The 23,658-nt window shown below is 62.6% G+C and overlaps 2 protein-coding genes across 5 annotated transcripts in view; one reads left to right on the forward strand and one right to left on the reverse strand.

The window, feature by feature from the left end:
• The first annotated feature begins 644 nt into the window (after positions 1-644).
• Positions 645-15,402, forward strand: NR5A1 (nuclear receptor subfamily 5 group A member 1). The gene is made up of 6 exons (XM_068914926.1): positions 645-749; positions 1,703-1,844; positions 4,070-4,719; positions 10,316-10,435; positions 11,138-11,285; positions 15,135-15,402. Exons 1-6 carry the CDS (start codon positions 648-650, stop codon positions 15,380-15,382), a joined length of 1,410 nt encoding a protein of 469 aa, XP_068771027.1. The 5' UTR covers positions 645-647; the 3' UTR covers positions 15,383-15,402.
• Positions 15,403-18,368: 2,966 nt separating this feature from the next.
• The window catches only part of ADGRD2 (adhesion G protein-coupled receptor D2), a 43,971-nt gene continuing 38,681 nt past the window's right edge, over positions 18,369-23,658 (reverse strand). For all 4 annotated transcript variants that reach the window (XM_009689584.2, XM_068914924.1, XM_068914923.1 and 1 more), the window contains 2 exons: positions 23,386-23,416; positions 18,369-19,280 (listed from right to left, as the gene is read on the reverse strand). In XM_009689584.2, coding sequence (XP_009687879.2) covers positions 19,273-19,280; positions 23,386-23,416 — 39 coding nt within the window. In that variant the 3' untranslated portion in view covers positions 18,369-19,272. The remainder of the gene's footprint in view (positions 19,281-23,385; positions 23,417-23,658) is intronic.

The raw sequence follows: 23,658 nt of genomic DNA on the forward strand, positions 1-23,658 counted from the left end.
CCGGGGTGGGGGGGTCTCCGGCCAGCAGCCAGGTGCACCCCGTCCGTCGAGCCCCGGGCTCTCGGGAGCCGCCGAGGCCTTGCCGAAGGGCCGGGCGCGCCGGGCCGGACTCGGTCCGGTTCGCCAGCTGCCACCCGACGCGCTGCCCTGGGGGGCTGCTCCAGGCTGGCCCGGCTCCCCCAGCCCGGCCGGGCGCCGCTGCTCTCCTGCCTTCCTGCCCTCTGCCCTTCGCCCGGGGCTCGTGCCGGCAGCCGGGGCCCGCGGCGCCCGCCTGCCCCCGTGGGCCTGCCTCGCCGGGGCGGCTCGGGGCGCAGCGCGGCCCCCGTGCCGGTGGCCGTGGCGGTGGCGGCTCCCTCCGCCCCCCCGCCCTGGCCACGGCGCGCGGGAGCCGCCTGCGCTCCCCAGAGGAGGATCCCCGTCCCCCGGGGGGCTGGCCGCTCTCCCGCACGAACATGGAGATGCTCTTCCAGGCGCTATAAAGGGCTCCGGCTCCGGCACCTGCCGCTCCATCTCCGCGCGCCGCGCTCCTGCTCCGCACCCGGCGCAGGGGCTCGGGGCCGCCCCGTCCCCATCCCCGTCCCCATCCCCGTCCCCGTCCCCTCCCCGCTGACCCTCTGGTTTGTCCCGCAGCCGGGCCGCTGGAGGGGATGGACTATTCCTATGATGAGGACCTGGACGAGCTCTGTCCGGTCTGCGGGGACAAGGTCTCCGGGTACCACTACGGGCTGCTCACCTGCGAGAGCTGCAAGGTAGGAGCCGGCCCGGGGCGCCGGGGCCGGGCGGGGGCTGCGCGGGGACCGGGGACGTGCACGGACGGGAGCACCGCCGCCGGGGCTGTGCAGGCACCGGGGCACCGGCGTCGGGGCTTTTGCAGGGGCCGGTGCACCAGGACTATGCGAGCACCGATGCCCCGTGGCCGGGGCTGTGCGGAGACCGGCGCACCGGGGCTGTGCAGGGACCGGTGCACCGCGGCCGGGGCTGTGCGGAGACCGGCGCACCGGGTTTGTGCGGGGACCGGTGCACCGCGGCCGGGGCCGTGCGGGGACCAGTGCACCGGGGCTGTGCGGGGACCGGTGCACCGGGGCTATGCGGGGACCGGTGCACCACAGCCGGGGCTGTTCGGGGACCGGTGCACCGGGGCTGTGCGGGGACCAGTGCACCGGGGCTGTTCGGGGACCGGTGCACCACAGCCGGGGCCGTGCGGGGACCAGTGTACCGGGGCTGTGCGGGGACCGGTGCACCGGGGCTGTGCCGGGACCGGTGCACCACAGCCGGGGCTGTGCGGGGACCGGTGCACCACAGCCGGGGCCGTGCGGGGACCAGTGTACCGGGGCCGTGCCGGGACCGGTGCACTACGGCCGGGGCTGTGCCGGGACCGGCGCACCGGGGCTGTGCGGAGACCAGTGCACCGGGGCCGGCGCTGTGCGGGGATAGGTGCGCCGGGGCCGGTGCCGGGGCCGGTGCCGGGGCGGGGGCTTAGGCAGGGGGGTCCTGCGGGCGCCGGGGCCGAGCGGTGGCCGGGGCCGGGGCGGTGCCGAGCCCGGGGCCGGGTGCGGGCCGCCCCTCGCCCGCTTTCGTTAGCGGCAATTGGCGGCTGGCCGGCGGCCGGGAGCGCGGCCCGGGAGCCCCGACAGCGGCGCGGGGCCGGCGGGAGCCTGGCGGGGGCCGGGGCCGCCCGCATCGCCGCCTCTGGCCGCCGCAGGGCTTCTTCAAGCGCACGGTGCAGAACAACAAGCACTACACCTGCACCGAGAGCCAGAACTGCAAGATCGACAAGACCCAGCGGAAGCGCTGCCCCTACTGCCGCTTCCAGAAGTGCCTCACCGTGGGGATGCGCCTGGAAGGTAGGACGGGGCCGGGCTGCGCGGGTGCGCGGGTGCGCGGGGTGCGCGGGTGCGCGGGGTGCGCGGTGCCCGGCCGCCGCCCGCGGGTGCGGAGCAGCCTCGCCCGCCGCCCCCCCAGCCCCCCGCGCCGACAATTCCCCTCGCGGCTCCAATTCCGTTTCCCCCCCCCGAGTGGCAAAGAAATTCGTTTTTTCGCTTCGCCTGCCGCTTTCCCTTTGCTTGTTTTTGTTTTGTTTCTTCGGGTGTTTTTTTTTTCTTTGTGGCTTCTCCGGCTTGGACTGGCAGAACGGCTGGGAAATACTGTGGAAATTATTGTTTTTCTCAATCGCATAATTCCAGAAGCTGAGATTTTAAAACAAAATAAATGTTACGAGACCGGCAACTAAACTGCTAGAGACGCTCCACAAATTACGTTTTTCCTCTCGGTGACATGTAGGATAACAGATTTCTCGGCTGTCTGACTCTCGGGGGGTGCAATTACATCCCCACGGGCTTTACCTTCTTGTCACTTCACTCATGGCAGAGAAGTCGATCCTAATTGAAATATCAGAGTTGGACCCTGATATTCTCAGGTTTTACGTTGTGGTTTTTGCAACGCTTAGCACAGAGCAACAAAATACAGTCAGGGCACAAATCGCCGGCAAACGATTGCAAAGCAGAACCAAAAGCAAAAAGGAAAAAAACCCACTGCCACAACCAAGCAGCCCCCCCAGCCCTTCCAGCCTGGACACGTCCGCGTTTCGCCGAGGCCGGAGCTGCCGGCAGGGCTGAGGTCCCTCGCCCGGCCCGGCTCGCTTCTCAGGGCTTAATTCGCACCAGAGTTGAGAGCGAAGTGTGGGTTAATCAGAAAGTACTGCACGTCCTGGTAGGGGAACAGGCGCTCTCCTCCCAAGTAGCGAGGATTAGAGGGCTTCCGCGGCCGAGGCGCAGGAGTGAGACATAACATCGAGCTGCAAAATCAGCCCCTGCAAACTCCCTGCTTGGGCCAGCTTCCAGCCCGCCTCCAGCGCAGATCCCAGTCCGCGCTCCTCCCCGAGCTGGAGCTGCCGGCGCCCCGAGCTCAGCCCGAGGGTTCGCTGAATCCCTGCACGCGCCGGCGGCTGCCACCGCTGCTACGTCCTGTCTCGCAGGACGATTTGGGCAGGTGCTGGGGCGCGGACGGGCGCAGGCAGAGGCAAAGGTGGTGTCTCTGCTGGAAGGTGCAGGGGAGACGTCCGTCCGCGGTTTGCCTGGTTCCGGCTGCTCTTGTCTTGCTCCAAGCGCAGCTAAGTTTGGTCCCGTGGTTTGGGTGGCCCAGGAGGACAGTGGCCGGGATAGCGAAAGCCTGCTTGGTTCGCATCATAGCTTTTAGTGGTTTATTATTTTGCTGTTGGCTACTTAATGAAACCTTGACACGGCTTATCCAGGAGGAAAGCGGCATTCCTGCCCGACTGGCTCTCTTTTACGGTAAAAATTGGAGCCTACATTTCCTTAGCTACTAGTATTTACTGGGGAGGAAATCTGAGCTGACACTGCCAAAGGGAGCCTGCTGCTAAAAAAGGACAAAAGCAAGCGCGAGACGGCTGAGCTGGGGCTAGGTGCGACGTCGCCACAGGCCCCCGGCGCGGCGGGCGGCTGCAGACGGGGACGGGCAGGATGGCGCGGGCGGCTCGCACGCCGGCTGGCGCGGTAAACCCGGCGGGTTTGGGGAGCGAGGGCAGCTCCGGCCCAGCTCAGGAGCTGCGAGGGCAGCGCGGCGGGGGGCTGCGGCGGAGCAGTGAAATGCCCCGGGGGGGGGGGGGGACGACGACACCCACGCGCCGACTGAGGCTGCGGCGAGCCCGGCGGGCTGCGGGCAGGGGGGAACCTGCTCAGCCCCAAAACGGGGAGGGATTTGCAGAAAAGCAGCACGCGGGGCCCGGATGCACGCTCAGGCTGGCCGTGCCGCCCCGCGCGCTCTGCGGAGACCAAACCCCTGTGCCGCTCCCGCGCCGGGGCCGGGCGGTGCGAGGGGGGCACCGAGCCCCCCGTCCCATCCCGTCCCGTCCCCCCCCACTGGGCTCTGCTGGGACCCGGGGCGGGTGAGCGCCCCTCTCCTCCCAGGCCGTTTCCCACCCAAAACCCGGCGTCCCCGGCATCCCCGCGGTGCCCGGCGGGCACCACCCCGCGCGTCCCGGGGTGGCCGCCCCGGCTTGCCCGGCCCCCCCAGCTTAACCGCGGCCTGTGGCCTCTCTCTGCCCCCGCAGCCGTCCGCGCCGACCGCATGCGAGGAGGCAGAAACAAGTTCGGCCCCATGTACAAGCGGGATCGCGCCCTGAAGCAGCAGAAGAAAGCGCTCATCCGCGCCAACGGCTTCAAGCTGGAGACGGTGCCGCCGATGGTGTCGCCGGCGCCGGGCGACTACGGGCTGCCGGCCGCCCTGCACGGGCTGCACGCCGTGCCCAAGGCGCTGCCGCCCAGCCCCGCCGCCCTGGCCCCCCTCGACTACGAGCGCGGCCCCTACGGGGCGCCCGGGCTGGCCGTCGGCCTGCCCAGCCACCCGCCGCTGGCCGCCTACCCCTACCCGGCCTTCCCCGGCCGCGCCATCAAGTCCGAGTACCCGGAGCAGTACGCGGCGGGGCCCGAGGCGGCGCCGGGCTACGGCTACGCCGAGGGCTACGGCGGCGGCGGGGGCGGCGCGCCGCCCGACCTGCCCGAGCTCATCCTCAAGCTGCTGCAGCTGGAGCCGGACGAGGGGCAGCTCCGGGCGCGGATCCTGGGCTGCCTGCAGCAGGAGCAGGGCCGGGGCCGGCACGAGAAGCTCAGCACCTTCGGCCTCATGTGCCGCATGGCCGACCAGACCCTCTTCTCCATCGTGGAGTGGGCGCGGAGCTGCGTCTTCTTCAAGGAGCTGGAGGTGGGTTTTGGGGAGGGGGGATGTCGGGACGGGACCGGGCCGGCACGGCGGGGCCGAGGGACGGGGCGGCGGGGAGGGGGGCGGTTGGCCGTCCCGCAGACCTCGCCCGGCCGCCCGGCGGGCCCCGGCCCTCAAAATAGCCGCCGGCGGCCCAGAACAGTGGCCGGAAGCGGCACCGGCGGGGGCGGCGCGGGCTCGTTTCAATCGTATCGGCGCCGGGCCTGGGTTTTGGGAACAGGGCGGCTGTTGTTTTCCGGGCGATGTTGTAAACAGCGCCGGTGCGGCTCCCACCGGCGGGGCTGGGCAGCCTTGTAACGCCATTGTCTGCAGCGTCGCCCCCACGAAAATGGGCCGTTTCCGTGTAAACACGCGTGCCCGGGCGCGCGCCCCTCCCCGCCCCACCGGGAGCGGGCTGCGGGCGACGGGAGCGGGCGAGGGCAGCGCCTCGGCGGGGCCCCGGCGTCCTGCCGGGCGCGGGGAGGCCGGTGGGGTCCCGGGGACCTCGCCGCTTTGGCAGCGCGCGAGGACGCGGCACGGCCCGAAGGGCTGGTCTGAGCCCCCGGTTTCAGGGGCTCTTCTGGCCTTCGCAGCAGCCTGGGGGCTTCCGGGGTTTCAACCAGGGAAAACCTGCCTCCTGTGAAATGTTCCTGCTGCCGAGCAGCGTGCACCACGGCGCGTGCACTGCGGCACGTGCCCCATGGTGTGTGCACCAAGGCACGTGCACCATGGTGTGTGCACCATGCCATGCGCGCCACGGTGCATGCACTGCAGCATGTGCACCATGGTGTGTGCACCATGCCGTGCGCGCCACGGCACGTGCACTGCGGCATGTGCACCAAGGTGCGTGCACCAAAATGCATGCACCATGCCATGCGTGCCCTGCGGCACGTGCACTGCGGCGTGTGCGCCAAGGCGTGTGCACCAAGGCGTGTGCAGCATGGCGTGTGCACCACAGCGCGTGCACTGCAGCATGTGCAACAAAGCTTGTGCCCCAAGGTGTGCGTACTATGGCGCAGGCGCCAAGGTGTGTGTGCCATGGCATGTGCACCATGCTGTGTGCACCATCCCACGTGCACCATGGCATGCGCCCTGAGGTGCATGCACCAGGGTGCGGGTACCACGGCACGTGCATCATGCCGTGGGCCCCACGGCACGTGCTGCCGGGAGCGCCAGCCCAGCGGGCGCACCGCGTTCCTCCCGACACGGGGTGGTGGGTTTCCCCGGGGACGAAAGCTGCCTGGGGAGAGGGGGGACGGCGTTTGCCATCCCGCCCAGCACATAAAAGCAAGCAGCTGCCGGCGCGGGAAACGAACGCCCGCTTGCGCCCGGGGTTCGCGGCTGTACCCGAGGCCCGCTAGCGCGGGGCCACACCGCCAGCGGGGCAGTCGGTGGCCGTGACGCCGGCGGTCCCCGCTGCCTCCCCGCCCCGGCGTCGCCGCGAAGGACGCGGCCGGGGGGAGCGGGGCCGGCGGCCCCGGGCATCAGTGCGCACGCCACGTCCGCCCGCCGGCGCGGGGCGGCCAGGCCCGCAGCAGATGCACCGTCCCAGATATATTGTTTCATTTAAGGGCCAGTAATTCTGTCAGTCGGCCGCTGACAAACGAGGGTCCTGCTGCCAATCCGCCGGGAGACGGATGTCGCCCTGTTCATCTCGTGTCACCCGGCGGAGAATTACGGACTGCGCTGGCCTTCGGAGGCAAGACTAATAATGCGGCGCGGCAGAGGGGGATTTGGGGGCCGGCTGGTTTATCGAGGGCCGGCGGGGAGCCGCGGCGCGAGGCCGCGCGGGCTGCGGGCGAGAGGTCAGCGCTGCCGCCCATAAATACAAACTTTAACTGAGTCTAGATGAGATGTGTCAGGCCCGAGGGAAGATTTGCAGCATCTCTTCGGGAAGAAAAATATGGGCAGGGGGTGAAATATATTTTGCTGGGTCGCGAGTCTCAGGCAACTTTGTCCTTTCAGATGTAATTTTTTTATATATATATGGAGAGAGAGAGAGCAAGAGGTAGATATGCGCAGGCGCATGCGCAGGCACGCTCACGTTATGGCCGTTTTCAGTCCGGTTTCGGTAGGGTGGACGCCGGCGTTTCGCGCCCGGTCTGCTGTCCGTGGGTGTCGCAGCCGTGCCCCCGCCGGGGCTGCTGCGCACGCGGGGACGACTGACCTTTCGCTTGGGATGAGCAGCCAAGAACGTTAAACAAATCGCCCGGGTTTTGGCCCGAAGAGCTCTGCGGGCGGCGGCGGGCGGCGGGGCCGGCGGCCCTCGCGGTGCCCAGCCGCAGCGGGCTGCTTCTCCGGCTCCAGCAGGCGTGGGTCAGCCTGACCCCGTCCGCTGGCCGGCAGCCAGCGCCTTTCTGGCAGATTTAAACTCTCCGCCTGGTTGTGGATGCTGCCGTGCGCCGGGGGGGGGGGGGAGCCGACCCTCCCCTTCCCGTGCGATACGGGGGCGCCCCGTATCCGAGCCCCCGGCCCCGCGGCGGGCGGCTGGAGCCGGCTGCCGGGGCCCCTCCGCCCCGCGGGAACCGGAGCGGAGGGCGGACGGCAGGAGGCGACGCGCAAATCCCCGCAGCCCGGGCGGGAGCCGCTCGGCGCCGGCCAACCCGCGGGACCCGCGGGCGAGCGAGCCGCTGGGGGCGTCGAGCTGAAAACGAGCGGCGCCCCGGAGCCGAGCAGGTTTCGCGGGCCGCTGCCGGGGCGCCGGGGCGGCCCCGTCCTCCAGCGCTTCGCGGTCCGGGGCCCTTTGCTGCAGGCAGCTGGGTTTTTCCACCAAATCTGATTTCTGCAGCGAGCGCCGGCCGGGAGTGTTTCACCGCTGCGTTTTGTGAATGGGTTAAACGCCTTCTTTTTTTTAAAAAAAAAAAAAAAAAAAAGAGTCTCCAAAGACAGCTTGATAAAGCAGTCGCGTGGGAAGCCCTGACGTTAAAGAGGACGGTCCTCTGCTAAGGTCTTAAGGGCGCCGGTGCCCGCGTGCTGTCTGCGCGGGCCGGGCGCCGGCCCTGGGCGTCGGGGTGGCGATCGCCGGCCGCCCGCTCCCGTCGGCCCCGCAGCCGGGCGCAGCCGCGGGGCTCGGGCCCGCAGACTGCAGGCACGTTTTGTTTTGGGAAAGCTGAAATGTGCTTAAACCGTTTTCAAAGCAAAACCTTCGGCCTGGCCCTTCCAGAGCCGGTCGCGGGCGGGAACAAGGAAGAGGAAGGGGGTTACGAAACAGCAGCGGGGACTGCACCGGCGCCTGACGGGCTCCAGCTGAGGAGAGGGGCTCAGCCCCAGCCAGGCGGGACCGTGCAGCCGGGCCGGGGAGCGTGCAGCCGGGCCGGGGAGCGTGCAGCTGGAAGGGGAGCCTGCAGCCAGGCTGGGAGCGTGCAGCCGGGCCGGGGAGCGTGCAGCCGGGCCAGGGAGCGTGCAGCCGGGCCAGGGAGCGTGCAGCTGGTCTGGGGAGTGTGCAGCCAAGCCGAGGAGCATGCTGGCAGCCCCACCGCCACCTCCTCGGCCACATTTCCCGGGCGGCAGGTTTCACCCGCTGGGATGGCCCTGGGCGCCGCATGCAGCACTGCAGCGGACGAGCGCCTGGCTCCGGCACCGCTCGCCCGTGCGTGCCACTCTGCCCGCCGCGCTGCAGGAACGAACCCGGGCAGGGCGCGGGAGCGCTGGGCTCGGAGACCATAAAGCTCTTTCTCATCTGACGTTGATTCCTTTTGCAATCCCCCAGCACGGGTTTATTGCAGCCTCTTCAAGCAAAATGACAGCATTAGCCCAGTCTATGAGACAGCATCTGTCTTCCCTCTATTAAAAGCAGCATGGGCAATGGCAGTGCACCGTGGTCCGGGCGCGCTGGGCTGCCCTGCACTGCCGGGGACGCTTCCTGGTGTGAGTTTTTAGCCGTGGTGTTTTCAGGCATTGCGTTGCAAACAGGAGAGCAGGCGTATCCAGTTGTGCACGCTGGTACCGGCGACTGCACGCGCGTGCGTAAATACGCACAGGATTACGTGCGTCAAGACCAGGTCATGTCTGGCTTTGCACGGCGTCGAGCTGAAAGTGCAGCCGGCACCGAAGGGGCTCCTCTCCCGCGGGTGCTCCCCGCGGGCAGGCTGGGACCAGCGTCGGGACGCGAGGGGTTAAAGCGTGCGGCTTGGTGCCTCCCCCCAAAATCCGCCTTCCCCGGCCGCATTCCTGGGCAGGGAAGGATGGACACTGTATTCTTTCCTTTTAAAAGTATCCAAAGGGCCGGCTGGGCAGACACAGGCCCTTTGTGCGCAGCAGCCGCCGCAGCCTCGCGCCGCCGGGCCGCGGCCAGCGGGCGCTTTGCTGGCGAGGCGAGCGCGGCCTCGGCCAGGTCCTCGCCTCGCCGAGGGAAACCGGCCCCGATAAGGAGCCGCAAGCGCCGGCGGAGCAGGCGAAGGGCGGCACAGAGCAGCCCCGAGCGGGAAACGCCTCCGTAAATCCAGCGCGCTGTGGAGCGGAGCGAAGGGCTGGGTTGATAACGCTGTGTCCATGCTGCCGATGTCCTCGTGCCGGCGGCAGGAGGCCTCATCCGAGCTCTGCTTCGTGCAATGGCACTAATGACCAACCTGGGAGCTAGAACAGTGAAAACATATCATTTTTGACACCAAAGCCAATCAGTTAATTGTTGTGATGCATCTGAGCACCACGTTGGTGGAGAAGCCACCACGTTGGTGGAGAAGCTGCCATGTTGGTGGAGAAGCTGCCCTGTTGCTGGAGAAGTCACCACGTTGGTGGCAAAGTCACCACATTGGTGGAGAAGTCACCACATTGGTGGAGAAGTCGCCACGTTGGTGGAGAAGTTGCCACGTTGGTGGAGAAGCCGCCGTGCTGGCAGAGAAGCCACTCTTGCTGGCCAAGCCATAGCAGCCCCAGTGCGGTCCCAGCCCTCCAGGCGACGGTGTGATCCTGGGGAGCCCTTTGCCGTCCTGCCGTGGTCAGTGGGACGTGTTTCCCCATCAGGACTTTGCTTTCCGCCTCTCTCGGTTCTGGTGCTCCCAAACTTGCGGTGGCCCTGGGATGGGGGGGGGTCCCCACCAGCACAGGCAAAGCCACACACCAAACAGCGCCTGTAAAATCACCAGCTTATATAGCAGATTTCTGTAGGACACACGAGATTATGAACAAGTTCATAATTAATCTGAGCAACAAAAAGATATCCTGATGTACGTAAAACGGGACCAGGGAGACGGCCTTGCAGCAGAGACGAACATTGCTGCGTAGGTCACGGTATGGTTGCTGTCCACGTCAGAGTCAACCAAAGAGTTGTTCTGAGCGGTTTTGCACCAGTTCAGTTGTAGTTGTCTGAAAGTATTTGTAAAAAGGGAAGTTATCTGCCCGAGGGGCGCTCATGCGTCCCGCAGCGGTGTGCGTAAGGATGCGGGTGGGGGGTGCGTGTGTAGCCGCGCTTTGCACTGAGCTGTTGCTCTGAAAACGTCAAGCAAGTCCCGAATCTTTGCTATCCCGTCACGCCCGCGATTTTGGGCGAGCAGAGGCGCAATGCTGCCGGGCGTAGCGGCACATCTGGTGCGTTCCCTCTGCCGCCCGGCGCTGGCGGCCGGCCGCGGGTCTCAGCGGCGCTGGTGGGGCTGTGTTTCAGGTGGGCGACCAGATGAAGCTGCTGCAGAACTGCTGGAGCGAGCTGCTGGTGTTCGACCACGTCTACCGGCAGGTGCAGCACGGCAAGGAGCACAGCGTGCTGCTCGTCACCGGCCAGGAGGTAACGGCCCCCCCGCAGCCGGGGCTCGGGCTGCAAAACCCCGTCCCCGCCGGCCGCCCCGGGGCCCCGGCCTTGGCCCCACGCTGGGTCTTCGCCCTCCGCCGGGCCGGCGCGCGGGGCTGGCGGTAGGACCGGGAGGAGCCGCGCGGGGTGACTTTTGTCTTAGTTAGCTGGGCCGAGGGCTGCTCCCGGCCGCCCGCGTGAGCCGGGCTGACCCAGGCCGGGGACGGCGGCTTTGTTTTCGCTGGGCTCCAGAACTGTTTATGCAAAGGAGGAGAAACAGCGATGTGCAGATAGATCCCAAGTATCCACAAAACCCCGGGCGGACGGTTTTGTCCTGCCTTCCAGCAGGCAGCGAAGCAGAGCTCCCGGTTTTGGAGCACAATGTTTCTCATAAGAAAAATCAACAGCCGTGCCGGTATTTACAGCCGCCGGGTGTGAGAACGGGCCTCTCGCTTCGCAGAGGTTTTGCAGGGACCATGGGAACGCGGCGTGTCCGCGCCGCCAGCCCGGCCGCGGGCTGTCCCACCACCGCGTCCTCTCTGCGAAGAGCCCGCTTGGTTTAGGCAATGCTGGAGAAAGGGGCTTCCTATTTAAGGGGCCGGGGGTCTCTGCGGCGGGGGCTATGGGCAGCGCCCGGGCGGCCCCGGCCCCGGGAACGGCTGCGCTGGCTCCCGCGGTGCTGACCCCGCTTCCTTGCAGGTGGACGTGTCGACCGTGGCCGCCCAGGCTGGCTCCGTCCTCAACAGCCTGGTGCTGCGGGCGCAGGAGCTGGTCCTGCACCTGCACTCCCTCCAGGTCGACCGGCAGGAGTTCGTCTGTCTCAAGTTCCTCATCCTCTTCAGCCTCGGTGAGTGCTGCCGGGGCCGGGGGCCGCCCCGAGCCCGCCGCGGGCGCCCTGACGGAGACGCTTGCTAGCGAGCTGGCAGAAAGGAGGCTGAAATCGCTCCGTCCCCGTCCCCCCCACCCTGTTTGTACGCGAGGTGTCCGAAAGCAGGGCTCCCAGCTGCGGGGCTGCGGGCCGAGGGGGACGCTGCAGCCCGCCCAGCCTGGCGCCGAGCCCGTGGCCGTCCCTGGCCCGCTGCATCAGGCAGGGAAACAAGCTGGCTGATACGGGCGCTGCAAAACAGGCGTGTTGACAGAGCCTGCTGCAGGGGCCGGCCCTATCTCCGGGGATTTGCGTCAGAGGCACCCGGGGCAGCCCGCGGCCCGGCAGGGAGCTGCAGATTTCTCATGATTAGCCTCTGCCGCCGAGCCTGTGGTTAGACTACCGCGGGCCGATTCACACGTTCACTCCTCACCTAGACAAAATAGGGCAGCGGGCACCGGCGGCGCGGGCACCCTGCGCCGGCCCGCGGCTCCCGCCGGCCCCGGGGGGGCTCTGCCGGCTTCGGAGAGCACCGCGCGGGGAAGCTGTGCCGCTCCCGGGAGCCTCTCCTGCCGCGGCCCCCTCGCCCTTCCCGAGGGGATTTGCACCGGGCAGGGGCAGCTCTTCGGTGTTGCATCGGTGCAACGTCCGCCCTTCCCCGGGCTCGGCGTGCCGAGGGCCGCGCGCAACCGCCGCGGCACCCGGCCATGTTCGTTATCCTGCGCCGGCACCTTCCTTCTCGCCGGCCCGCGGGCTCAGCCGGCTGCCGGGCGGGCGGCTCGCACCGCCGCCGGCCGCGGCCGCCTTCGCTTCCCGCGCTGCTCGTTGCGCGGCCGGGAGGTGGAGGAGGACCTGCCCTGCCGCCCGCACCGGTCCCGCCGGGGCGAGCCCGGCCCCGCGCGCCTGCCGCCCGCCCGGCGCCACGTCCGAGCCCCCTCCTGCCCCTGCTCCCGGGTCTCCTCCGAGCGCAGGGTCCGGCGTGGTGGCGTTGAGGCTTTTGAGCTTCGTTGCTTGGGGAGCGGAGAGAGGGGCCGCGTCGCCTGCGCGCGGCGGCGCTGGACTCGGGTGCTGATGGCCAAGCCGCCCTCTCCATCGTCCGGGAGGGGGAACGGGCCCGGGCCAGCGCCCCGGCAGGGCAGCAGCTGTGTCATCTTCTCCCGCTGGTTTCTTTTCCTCCAAAGCTGTTTTGAAATCCGAAGAAATTAAATATGATGATTTGCTGTTTAAACAGTGATAAGGAGCGACACAAACAGTGCCCGGACTGGAAAATAAAAGAGCCAGTGGCTGGGGCGCTGGCAGAGCTGCCAGCGGGAGACCAAAAGGTCCCTGCAGAAGGGAGTGCGCGTGGTGCCCGCGCGGCTGCTCGCCCGCGAGCTGAGACCTCGCGGCCTCGGTGCACGCCTGGCGCCGGCCCCGTTCCCGTGTCCTGCCCCCCCGGCACGGTCACGTCGGCGGGAAGAGCCCCAGAAGGGAGCCGGGCACGCCGGGCCGCAGACCTGTGCCAGGTGTCGCCTGTTATTGCTCTTTTCCTGTAGCAGCAGCGTTCAGGGAGGGCGTGGAGTTCACCACCACCAAAAAAAAGAAAAAAAAAAAAAAGCTGTGTTTTCCCATAGATCATTTTGCCCCAAATCCAACTTTTTCTCTCCATATTGCAGAGCTCACTTGGAGTAATTTGCCCTTCGCAGGCTCAGCTGTAGCGGATGGGATTGTGTATTATGTGCAGGATGTAATTGCCTTTAACAAGAGAATTTCCACATTTACCACTCTGCCACAGCACAATCAAAGCCAAGTCCCGCTCACAAGAGCTGCCATTTGAGTTCTAAATAGATTTCTCTCCTGAGCAGGTAAAGAGATTTAATTAAAATTAGGGCTTCTCAAAATAGCAATATTTATGAGGACGGCACAGGTTAGCTTTGTTCTACAGAAGGGCTTAATAGAGCCTTAATGGATTGACCTATCATTCGATTTCATGACTTACATTCATGAAGCAGCTCCTCTCGGGGAGGGGAGGAAGAGAGGCTTTTATAGCCCACATTCCCTTAAGCGTTTGCAATTTATCAGCAGCTTCTCCCAAACAAAAGGAGCTGTGAATAGGAAGAACACTTGAGGGCATAGAAATAATCCCAGGCATATCTGTATGTGTGATGGGAGGCTTTGTCACAGGACAGTCTTTGCAACTGCTGCAGTGTCTCTAAATGAAGTGAGTCAATGTTATTTGGACAACATTCTTTATTCCTTGCAGGAATGAAAAGATTATTCAAATATTCAATTAAACAGTGAATAGGGTCTTTCAGAGAACCAGGTGAGTTCATCGAGTAGAACTAGCTATTGTTGAGCCAACTCAGGGGATAGATTTGACGTTTATCAATATAACTTCTTTTTTTTAATGACATGCACAATAACCTTATGCAGATAAAGAGATTTCATAACAACAAGCTTGAGTAGAGGGAGCCGGCCACAATGGGAGCAAATGTGCCGCGGGAGTGGAAGGGGAACAGCGATCTGATAAAGCGCATCTTTGGCGAAATCGAAGGGGCGCTGCGGCTCTGCCACGGAGGCGCCGGGTCCAGCTCAAACCCCAAATTCGGCCGTGGCGTGAAAGCGGTCGCGGTGGCCCTGGGGCCGCCCGGAAGCTGCTCCCGTGGCTTTTCCCAGCGGGCAGCCCGGCGTGTTCCTGCTGTTCGACCGACCCACAAGGCCGCCTCAGCGCTCTGCGTTTTCTCCCTTGGGAAACTAGAGCCTTTTTTAAGCAGGGAACAAAACATTTCCTTATAACGGACAGAATTAAATTCCCAACCGCCACGGTAGGAATCTGTTCCCAGATTTCGCTTTTCCTGGCATTTGGGCTGGATCTGCAGGCTGAGGTGCGCCCTTGGCTGTGGTCGCCCGCCGGGCTGAGCCTGCCCCTGTCCGAGGGGCGCAGCGCAGGCGCCGCCGGCGTCAGCCAGCTCGGCCAGCGGCGTTGCACCTCGCTGGAGCACAGTAAATCTATTAAATCCACCAGCCCCAAAGGGGCTCAGTGGCAGTGTTTATAGCAAGGTCTCCTGCAAGCAGACTCCGAGATACAATCTTCGTGTATTTAAATCTATCCTATTGGCAAGGAGTTGCACGGTACCGTTTTTCTAAAGCCGCTTCGTTCTGAGCGATGGGCTAATTTAGCAACGGGTTAACGCGGTTTGAAAATTGGAGGTTCATTCATTGAGCAGCGATGGCAAAGTGAGCGCCAAGCGCCGAAGCAGCATCCGCCCCCGGCGCCCGCGAGCAGCCGCCAGCCGCAACGCCCGCGCCAGCCCTGCAGCTCCTCCGCGCCTGCCACCGGGGCTCGGGGCGGCCGGGCGCTATTGCTGCTCCGCCGCCCCGGCCGGTCCCGGGGGCAGTCGCGCCCCGCGCCGCTCCCCGCCTTACGGCTCAGCAAAGCCGGCGGCGGGATTACCGGAGCGTTGTTTGCATGCTGGCGAGGATTAGGGTTACCATGTCTGCTGAGCCCGTTGCCGCATTGGAAAGACCAGGTTTATCAGGGAATTAATTCGGCCTTTTCCCAGACCTTCAGCAGTTAATGGGGGCGGGGGGGGGGGGTAAGGGCAAAGGCCTGAGGAGTCGCTGCGTGTCGGCGCAGCCGCTAAAGGCTCGGCGCGGTTTGCCTCGGGGGCTTCCTGGGCCGGCAGCGTCGGGCGGCCGGGCGGCCCCGGGGGTCCCGGGGAGCTGGCGCAGGGCCGGGGCCGTCCCGGGGCAGCCTCCAGGCGCGCGGCGCGGGCTGCAGCTCGGACGGGCTGGAGGCGCGCGTTCGGCACCCTGTCACCGGCCCGCCCCTCTTTCGCGTTCCCGCTGCAGACGTGAAGTACTTGGAGAACCACACGCTGGCTAAGGACGCTCAGGAGAAGGGCAACGCGGCGCTGCTGGAGTACACCGTGTGCCACTACCCCCACTCCACGGACAAGTTTCGCCAGCTGCTGCTGCGGCTGGCGGAGATCCGGGCGCTGAGCATGCAGGCGGAGGAGTACCTCTACCACAAGCACCTGAGCGGGGAGGTGCCCTGCAACAACCTGCTCATCGAGATGCTGCACGCCAAGCGGACTTGAGCGCGGCGCCGCGCGCACGGACCCCGCAGAGCCCCCGGCGCCCGCGCGGCGCGGGCAGGACGCGCGCCCGGGCCGGCCGGCCGGCCGCCGCCTCTGCGCCCCGGCGGCGCTGGGTGATGCTCCTGAACCCGCGCTACGGGCCCGGCCCAGGGGCTTTATTTTAAGCGTGCAGCAGTGCTGGCTACGGGCCCGGAGGGGAGCGCGCGCGGTGCTGCCGGGCTGCCCCGCGCACCCAGGGCCGACCCCCCGGCCGCTGCCGCCTGAAGGAAGGGTAAAGCCGATACCTGTTTTTGCCTCTTATTTATGCTCCTGCTCTCCTGCTGCTCGTTACGGGCTGTGGCTCCTCGGCTGCCCTCCCGCACCCTGGCGCACAGGGCAGGGGGGCGACGCGAGGCGAAACCCGGCCGGTTTGTCGTCCCCTGGGGCTCCCCGGGGGCCGGCGCGGAGGCAGAGCCTGAGCTGCCGCCCGGCGGGGAAGGCCGAGCGCCAGGCAGAGGGCAGGGGCTGGCCGCGCGCCGCCGCCGTCCCCGCGCGCTGGGGCTGCCGCGGCCGGGACCGCCGAGGCCCGCGGGCTGGGTCCCTCCCCGCTCCTGGCTCACGCGCGCCGGCAGCGCGGCGGGCCGCATCCTGCAGCTCCTCGCAGATGCGCAGAGGGGGCCGGGCCGGCTCCCCGCGGGTATCGCCGAGCCCAGCGGCGGTCCCTCGGCTCTGCTCTGGAGGCGCCAGCCGAGGCCCAGCCGCAGCGCCCGGAGCCCACGGTGCCCGCAGGCGGCTCATGGCTGGGATGCCAAAGCCTTGCTGCAGCGGCTCCGAGACGCTCGGCGCCAGGGCCGAGGACCGGTCCTGGGACGCTTATGGCACGTGCCATAAGGCCGCATCGGCACCGAGCCTGGGCTGGCTCGGAAGTGCGAGGTCGGGCCGGCATCCAGGACAGCGTCCCCAAGCAGCACGGGTCTTGCCTCGCTCCGTGGTGTCCATGGAAAGAGGCTGAGAGGCAGGACATGGCCGTGGATGGACTTCTGTCCCCCTCTGCCCCGCGGGCAGCACCGGAGGTGCTGGTACAGCAGCTCGGCAGCCGGGACGTGGCACGGTCAGGCCTTCCACGCTGCAGGCGCCAAGAGCGGTAGCAGCAGCAGGGTCCGGGGTGCAAGTAGCCCGAAGCAGCTGCCAGGTCAGCCACGCGCCAGAGGGTTTGGGATGCAGCTGTAATGTTCCTTCTGCATCCACCTGGGTAAGCACTTGGTAAGGAGGAATAAGAGGTATCCTGTGATTTATGCAAGGCCCAAGCCATGCATCCATACCCCTTTCCTGCTGCCTTCCTGCCCAGCCTCTCCTGCATCACCTTGGTCCCTCGGTGACAGCAAATGTTGGATGTTGAAGCCACACGCAGATGTTGGTTCCTCTCCCGTCGAGGGACGGGAGCTCACAGACGCTCCCTGGCAGTGCTGGGGGGCTCCAGCCCCCAGAGCCGGGAAGTGCCAGACTCTTGCTGCTATTTTCTCTCATTCTCAGCCATACTCGCCTTTCCTACCACCCCATGCGCCGCCTCCCCGCCGGGGCAGCACACGGCCCGCAATGGCGAGGCCTCCACCAGCTCTTCTGTAGCTCCTTCAGTGCTACTGGCTAAAACGCTCCTCAGTTTGGTTCAGGTATATTTTCCATTGCAGGCGTTTGTTCCTTGTTTAGAGTGGACTGCTGTACGCCGCGGCTCTGCGCAGAGCTGGTGCCTTGAGAAGCTCTCGCGCTGCAGGCGCGTGCCGTTGCTGCAGACCCTTGTACTCAGAGCCGCTCATTTAATGGAAGCTTGTTAGATGCAGAAGAGCATGTTTGTTTCTGCTTTTCAACGTTTGTGCATTTTTCTCCTGAATTCTGTGGTTCAGTTTCACCTTCTTTTTGTGAACTTAAAGAACTGGGGAAAATGGTTCAGGAGGTAAAAGACATTTTATTTTCAGAAAATGAAAAGTGTCCTTAAGTGTCTCTCTCCCTCTCTCATCCCTCTCCTCCCTCTCCTCCACTCCCCACCCTTCCTTCCCAGGCAGGAGGTTATTAACTTCCTTGTCAGGAGCAAACCACTGTAATAAATTTTGCAGTTCATTTAAAAACGCAGACATTGTCTTTTTTGACTGTGTTTCTAACCCTCCCTTATGGTACCACACCTCTCCGCTTGCCTCGGCACGGGCTCACTGGCCCTGCCCGGCTTCCCCACTGGAACTCGCCGGCCCCGGCGCCTGGGGAGCAGCCGCGGCCTCTCGCCCAGCGGCAGCAACCGCCTGCCCGCATTTGGCTGCTCCCCAGCACGCGCCAGGGGCACGCCTGGCGCTGTCGGGACCAGGACGCAGGTACCAGTACGAGGGGGATCAGTGCTGGAATTTGATTCAAGGCATCGGTGACTCAGGATCTGGCTCAAAGCGCTGCTGTGAATTGCCATAGCGACTCTGAGTGTGTTTTCCAAGTGAGCTCAAGAATGACGGCATTTAGGGGACAATTATCGCAGGATTTTCCACGTAGCTCTTGGCTGTCGCTTTGGGCAAGAGCCCCTAGTATGCCATATACCAAGGGGTGGGGAGCAAAATCATAGCAAAGCACAAAGCTTTACAATAGGTGTAATGGCCTGTCTGTAAAATTTAACTGCTTGGAAGCACCCTGCGTTCTGGCTGTCCTGGACTCCCAGCAGCTGGAGATGCTGCACTGGTTGGTCGCCTCCTATAATAGAAATAATAGTTGTGTGCTCAGACCTGGCTCTTCCCACCGACACAGAGCTGCTCTGCGGCTGCAGTTTCTAACAGCAGTGTAAGTACACGCTAACCAGCACACGCAGCGCTCCGGAACAGGGAACGCAACGCAGCACGAGAGACTGCATGCAGCGTAATAAAGCGCCCTGATCCCATGCAGCGTAGCTAAATTGTCCTCCACTGTGTAAAGCTGCTAAACAGTGCAATGCTAGAGCACGTGACCGTTCGCGTGGATAAAGTACAAGAAGAGGGGGTTGCCTTTAAAAATCAACATTTACTGTCATCACAATCAGCAAAGAACCCAACACATTTTATGTGCTCTAAACACTAGGAAAATAACAGTAGGAACAGTCTGATGCAAAGGACAGAGAGCAAGAGAAAACCCCAGCTGTAGAGGAGAGCTACACCAACCAGCTGGGAAGCCCAGGCAGGAGCAGTGAGAGTTTCATCATAAATACAGTAAAATATGCTATTAAAACCAGCTGGTTTAGAAAAGAACCCAAACCAGCCACTGTCTTCCTCGGTGCATGTGCTTCCTATGTGCGCCGTGTCCTACCCTGCCCCTGCCCGGCGGTGGAGCCTAGGAAAGCCAGGCTACTCAGCCTGCACAGGTGCACCACAAAGGCACCGCCTGGACACTGTTGCTACAGGCAAAACTGCACTTTTGCCCATATCACCAAGTCCTCTGAGTGAAACAAGCTCAGCCGGCAACAACAGAGAAATACAACACAGCGCTGCCAGCGGTACCTCGGGGCTCTGGCAGCGGAGCTCCACCGCACCAGGGTGGCCGTCCTAGCAGAGGCTGGGGTGCAGCACCGGCGCTGCTGCCGCCGGAGCCACGGGCACCGAGGGCACCCATGCCGTCCCCGACAGCCAGCCACGCCAGACGTGCGGGAGTCGTGATGAGTGTTTGCATGCCCCTGGGGAGCAGCAAGGTAGTCTTTGCTAGAAAACAAAGTCCAGCGGCCCTGTGGGACCACGCGCTACCCTGTCTTGCCTTAGTTTTGTCCGCGCATGCTGGTAGGAAGAAGCACAAGGTTAACAGTTCTGCCTTGGATGGGATGACCCTCCACGTGGAAGTCAATTGCTCCGACCTGCCATCCTCCCGGCTGTTTGAAGAGCCCTGGCGTTGTGGATAAGTCACCCAGAAACTTCCTCTCAGAAACCTAAACCAAAAGGAAGAAGGCCTTAGTTGTGCACAGGCAGGGGGCAGAGGGCAGGTGTCCCTGGGGGGACAGCGGGGTCCCGGCGGTGCGCTCCCCAGAGGGAAAGCATAGCCCGAACGCGCCGCCTGACGGAGCAGGGGAGGAGGCAGCTGCCCCGACGCGGCCAGCCCTGCCTTTCGCTGGGGCGGCTCTGCCATCTCGCAGCTCTGCTGCACCGTCACGGGGCCGCCGAAGCAGCGGCGTTTACAGCAGGGAGCCAAAGGGGCTTCCACGCGAGGCACCGGGCAGCAGGGAGAACCCATTTCTGTATCCTCAACAACCAGCACAGAGCGTGCACCACCAGAACGCGCCACGAGGTCCGAGGGTAACGAAGGAGGAGGATTAAATGAAAACAGCAATGCTACTGCAGCAGAGAGTATTGAGTTTGCACAGGCGACATTTCCTTCTGTCAGAGCATGAGGTTCCCTCTGCCCGTAAGGGGGAAGGTCCGCGCTGCGTACAGGCAGTGGTGGATCCCACGGCCGGTGCTCCGTACCTGTGTGGGGCATGCATTTCTCCAACTGCATCAGGTGTCTTACTGGCTTTGGATCCCAAAGATTTATAATTTTCTTACTATTTTAAAATAAATCTTACTTAATGTGGCATTGTGAGAGTTTCATAATTACTTAATATTGATCACAGCAAGATCGGGCCGTGGATACAAGAAGATACATGTTGCTATGTGTGGCTTAGCAACATACAAACGTATTCAAACTGAATAATGAAATTATCGTGGCGAAACAATGAAGCCATCACTTGAAGAGATGGAGGATGTGGAGGCCTCTTGGAGCTCTTGTTTGCCAAGACAAGGAAGACGGTACTTATTGTTTGTGCAAATATGTGAACCCCCCGGCCATCCCCTTCTTTCATAATGGGTGTAATGAATCCGGGCAGAGCATTCTGCGCAGCACGCATCTTTGTACAGCTGGGCTGGAGCTCATTACTGGGAAAAACGTGTGGCCTCTTCACGTGAATTGAGTCCTTGGTGGGGGGAGAGGCCTAACACCAGGGGTGGGGAGGTGCGGGAGGGAGGCGCGGGGCAGAGGGGGCCCACGCCTGCTCCCTGCACATAGTGAACCACTCAGACCTTTGCACAATGCTAAACCCTTCATTTTTCTGTTTCTAAAACTGGCCCGTATTCACCTGGATTTTACCTACCTCCACTCTTTCTTGCATTAAAGCATCGCTAGGAGCCTGCTCCTACCGCGCGCTACGGACACACCGATTCTTTCTCGCCTTTGGAGCGAGGGCAACGCAGCACACCACCGACGAGTGCCGCAGCCCCTGGCTAAGGCACTGGAGCGGGGTAGAGAAGAGGTGGATTTCACCCCAGCTCCAGTACGGTTTTCCTGAGATACTGTGAGCAAATCATTTACGCCTTATGCCTCAGTTCCCCACCTACAAACCCAGGGTCCAGCACTTCTCCCTCCCACTGGGTCTCCCCCTGTTTGGGTTGTGGAGTAGGAGGTTTTCCTCATGTCTCATTGTACAGCCTCCTCCGAGACAAATGCTGGCATCATGATAACTTCCATTACATTAACTTCCATGACTGGGATGTTTCAAACAAGACTATTTGGGAGAAAAATATGCCTCTTCTCATTAAACTATTCTGGGAAAAAGGAATAGAAGAGGGGAAGTGGTTTCTGTGCTGAAATGCTCTCTCATTCATCAATTTCAAAGAAGTTTCCAAAAATGAGCCAAGAAAGAAAAAAAGAATAATTGAATAGAAGTATTCCTCAATTGGAAAAGGGAAGAGAGTAAGTAAAATATATAGATACATGCATAAACAAACACCCAAAGTATTCCAGTTTTTTGGAACTAGTGCCAAAAAGAGTCAGAGTTCAGAGTCATCATGTTCTATGCTCTACCCAAACCTTTTCATTTTGCTACAAAACATACCGCTGCCAGGAGAGGCTGCTGGGTGCCCAGGGCATCGCCCCAGCTTTGCAGGGCAGACTGTCTGCTCTCCCAAGGCATCGCCCCAAGATCCAGCTTCCTCGGGAAAGCAACAGCTGCCGTCACTGGGGCTGCTGCTCTCTGCCTGGGATGCAAAGCGTGCCCGACTCCACATGCACTCCTCATGTACAGACGCAGGTTTAGGATTTGCTACTTCTCGTGACAGCTGTTATCCCTAGGAGCTACAGAACATTTTGGTTTATTGAACAACCTCTGAAGACAGGAGCCTGTGCAATGCTAGGCTGCCCTGGACTCTTCCAGGCCATTACTTCAGCTGGGAATTGCTGCCCCCCTCTCCTTCCTCCCTCCCTCCCTTTTTTCTTTTAATGGCTGGAAGCACTTGACTTTGAGCCCAGGGCCTTGGAGCAGCGCAGCGCAGCAGTCCACCAGCCCTGCGCTGTATGCTAGCTTGGATACACACAAGTGTGTAGAGGAGTGCTCTTCTGGTTCAAGGAGATCTTCTCATTCACCCTCAGGCTGAAGGACTGCCAAACCACACAGCTCAGTCACCCCAGGGTACGAGAGGAGCTGCTCTTGTTGCGAGCGGAGAGGGTGGCCGCACACAGGGTAGCGCTGCACTGCACAGGGTCTTCCACGGCTTTTGTGTGCCAGCCTGCATGCGTTTAACCTAGAGAGGGGGAGGCACTAAACATAAACCTGCAGCCTAACTCTGGCCTTCCCATCATCTTCTCTGTAATCCTAGACAGTTCTCCTAAACTGGCTGGAAAATTCAGAGATGCTTTGCTTCAAGGCTCTCCTCCTTCTCAGCATGCACAGTGCCGTGGTTTTAAAAGTATACTGAGGACTTGCATGAGAAAACAACTAAACAACTCACATCTTTACAGAGCTGTAGCTGGATGAGAGATGTGGCTAGTTTAAAATATGCAGGAGCAGGTAGGGGTGAGTGCATGTGCAGTACACAAATGCATGTGCTCAGTGTACATTTTGCTGAATGTGTGAGCCCACTCGTATGCCTGAAATGCTGCATCACATTCACCCCTGGATGTCACTGTTTCTGTCTTGCTCATGTGCCTAGTGTGGGGAGGAAATCTGCAATACTTCTGCAAGGCATTGTCTTGGGAATAGTCTAAATATGCCTTGTTTAGACACCTAATGTGGAAGGGTTTTAAAAAAACCCACCCCGCTAAATATGCTATATCCATACACGGAAGAGCTGACGACTTGCCCAAAGCCAGGCAGGACGGTCGGGGAGACAGCAGGGAGCTGACGCTGGCCAGCCTTACCCCAACACTGCAGCAGAGCAGAGGTCTAGGGTGTAGGAGGGATTTCTCTTGAATTCTACCCACCTCTACTGCAACACTGGCCTTTCCAGGAACCTAAAACAAAAGCAACTAACAGCTGCTTTTAAGCTCCTAAATACAACCCTGTCTAACACCTCACCTTCCCTGGCTTCCCTTCTTTGGGAGTAAGTCACCTCTAACACCCTTCAGTGCTTCTTCAGCTGCTGCTGTTCTAAACTACCCCGTGGGAGCAAGTCTGTGCAAAGAGCTGCTGCCATCACAGCAAACTGCCTGGATCTAGCCAAGCAGCAAGCTGCGCTGAGGTTTAGCAGGCCAGAGAGCTCAGGCGTTAGGTACCTGCAGGCACCTACTGCATCTACTGCTGCTTTTGAATGTTTGCAACCTGCAACTTCACTTGCAGAGAGCAGCCCCAGGAGCTGGTGCGCAACAAAATGTGGACAGGGGGAGGCAGTAAGAAAGGTGCAGAGACACTGGGAGAAACCAGGTGGGTGTTGCAAGGCGGACACCCTCAGAAGAGCTCTGCAGGGTACTCAGTTACTGCCATGGACTGAGCCACAGGTGCTGCACCTGAGAGGAGGCATGGACTATGCCGCCGGTGCTTCATACACCCCCTCCTCTTCATCTGCTGCAGCATCACTCAGGGGGACCCACAGATTTCAACAGCCTTGCTAGCACTGCAGCCACCAGGCCATTTTGGAAATAATAAAAATTTTTTTTTCTAAAGTCTGAGGAAAAAAAAAACAACACACACCTGCCCTCCACCCTTCAATCAGCACTCCACGATGCAACCCAGAGAAGTCAGTATCAGCAGTACCAAAAATTACAGAAATAATGTAGGCAAATATTACCTGAGGACTTGAATGCTGTCAGCTCTACAGCCTGAAAGAGAGGAGAACATTTGTTAATAGAAGACCCAGCTCTGTCTGCTTCACTGCCAGAAACCCCCAGTCACGCTCCCCAGGGCCAAGCAGGGATCTTCTCTAGCAATGAGCTGCCTCACTACACTTTCCCTCCAAGGGAGCTACGGCAAAGGCAGGGAACCAAAGTCTGCATCCATGTCCCAGAGAGAGGTGGTACTTTGGAGAGTTTCCCTGGGAAAAGCTGTGCCTCGGGAGGAGTAT

Source organism: Struthio camelus, chromosome 20, assembly GCF_040807025.1.
Source record: "Struthio camelus isolate bStrCam1 chromosome 20, bStrCam1.hap1, whole genome shotgun sequence".
Lineage (NCBI taxonomy): Eukaryota > Metazoa > Chordata > Aves > Struthioniformes > Struthionidae > Struthio > Struthio camelus.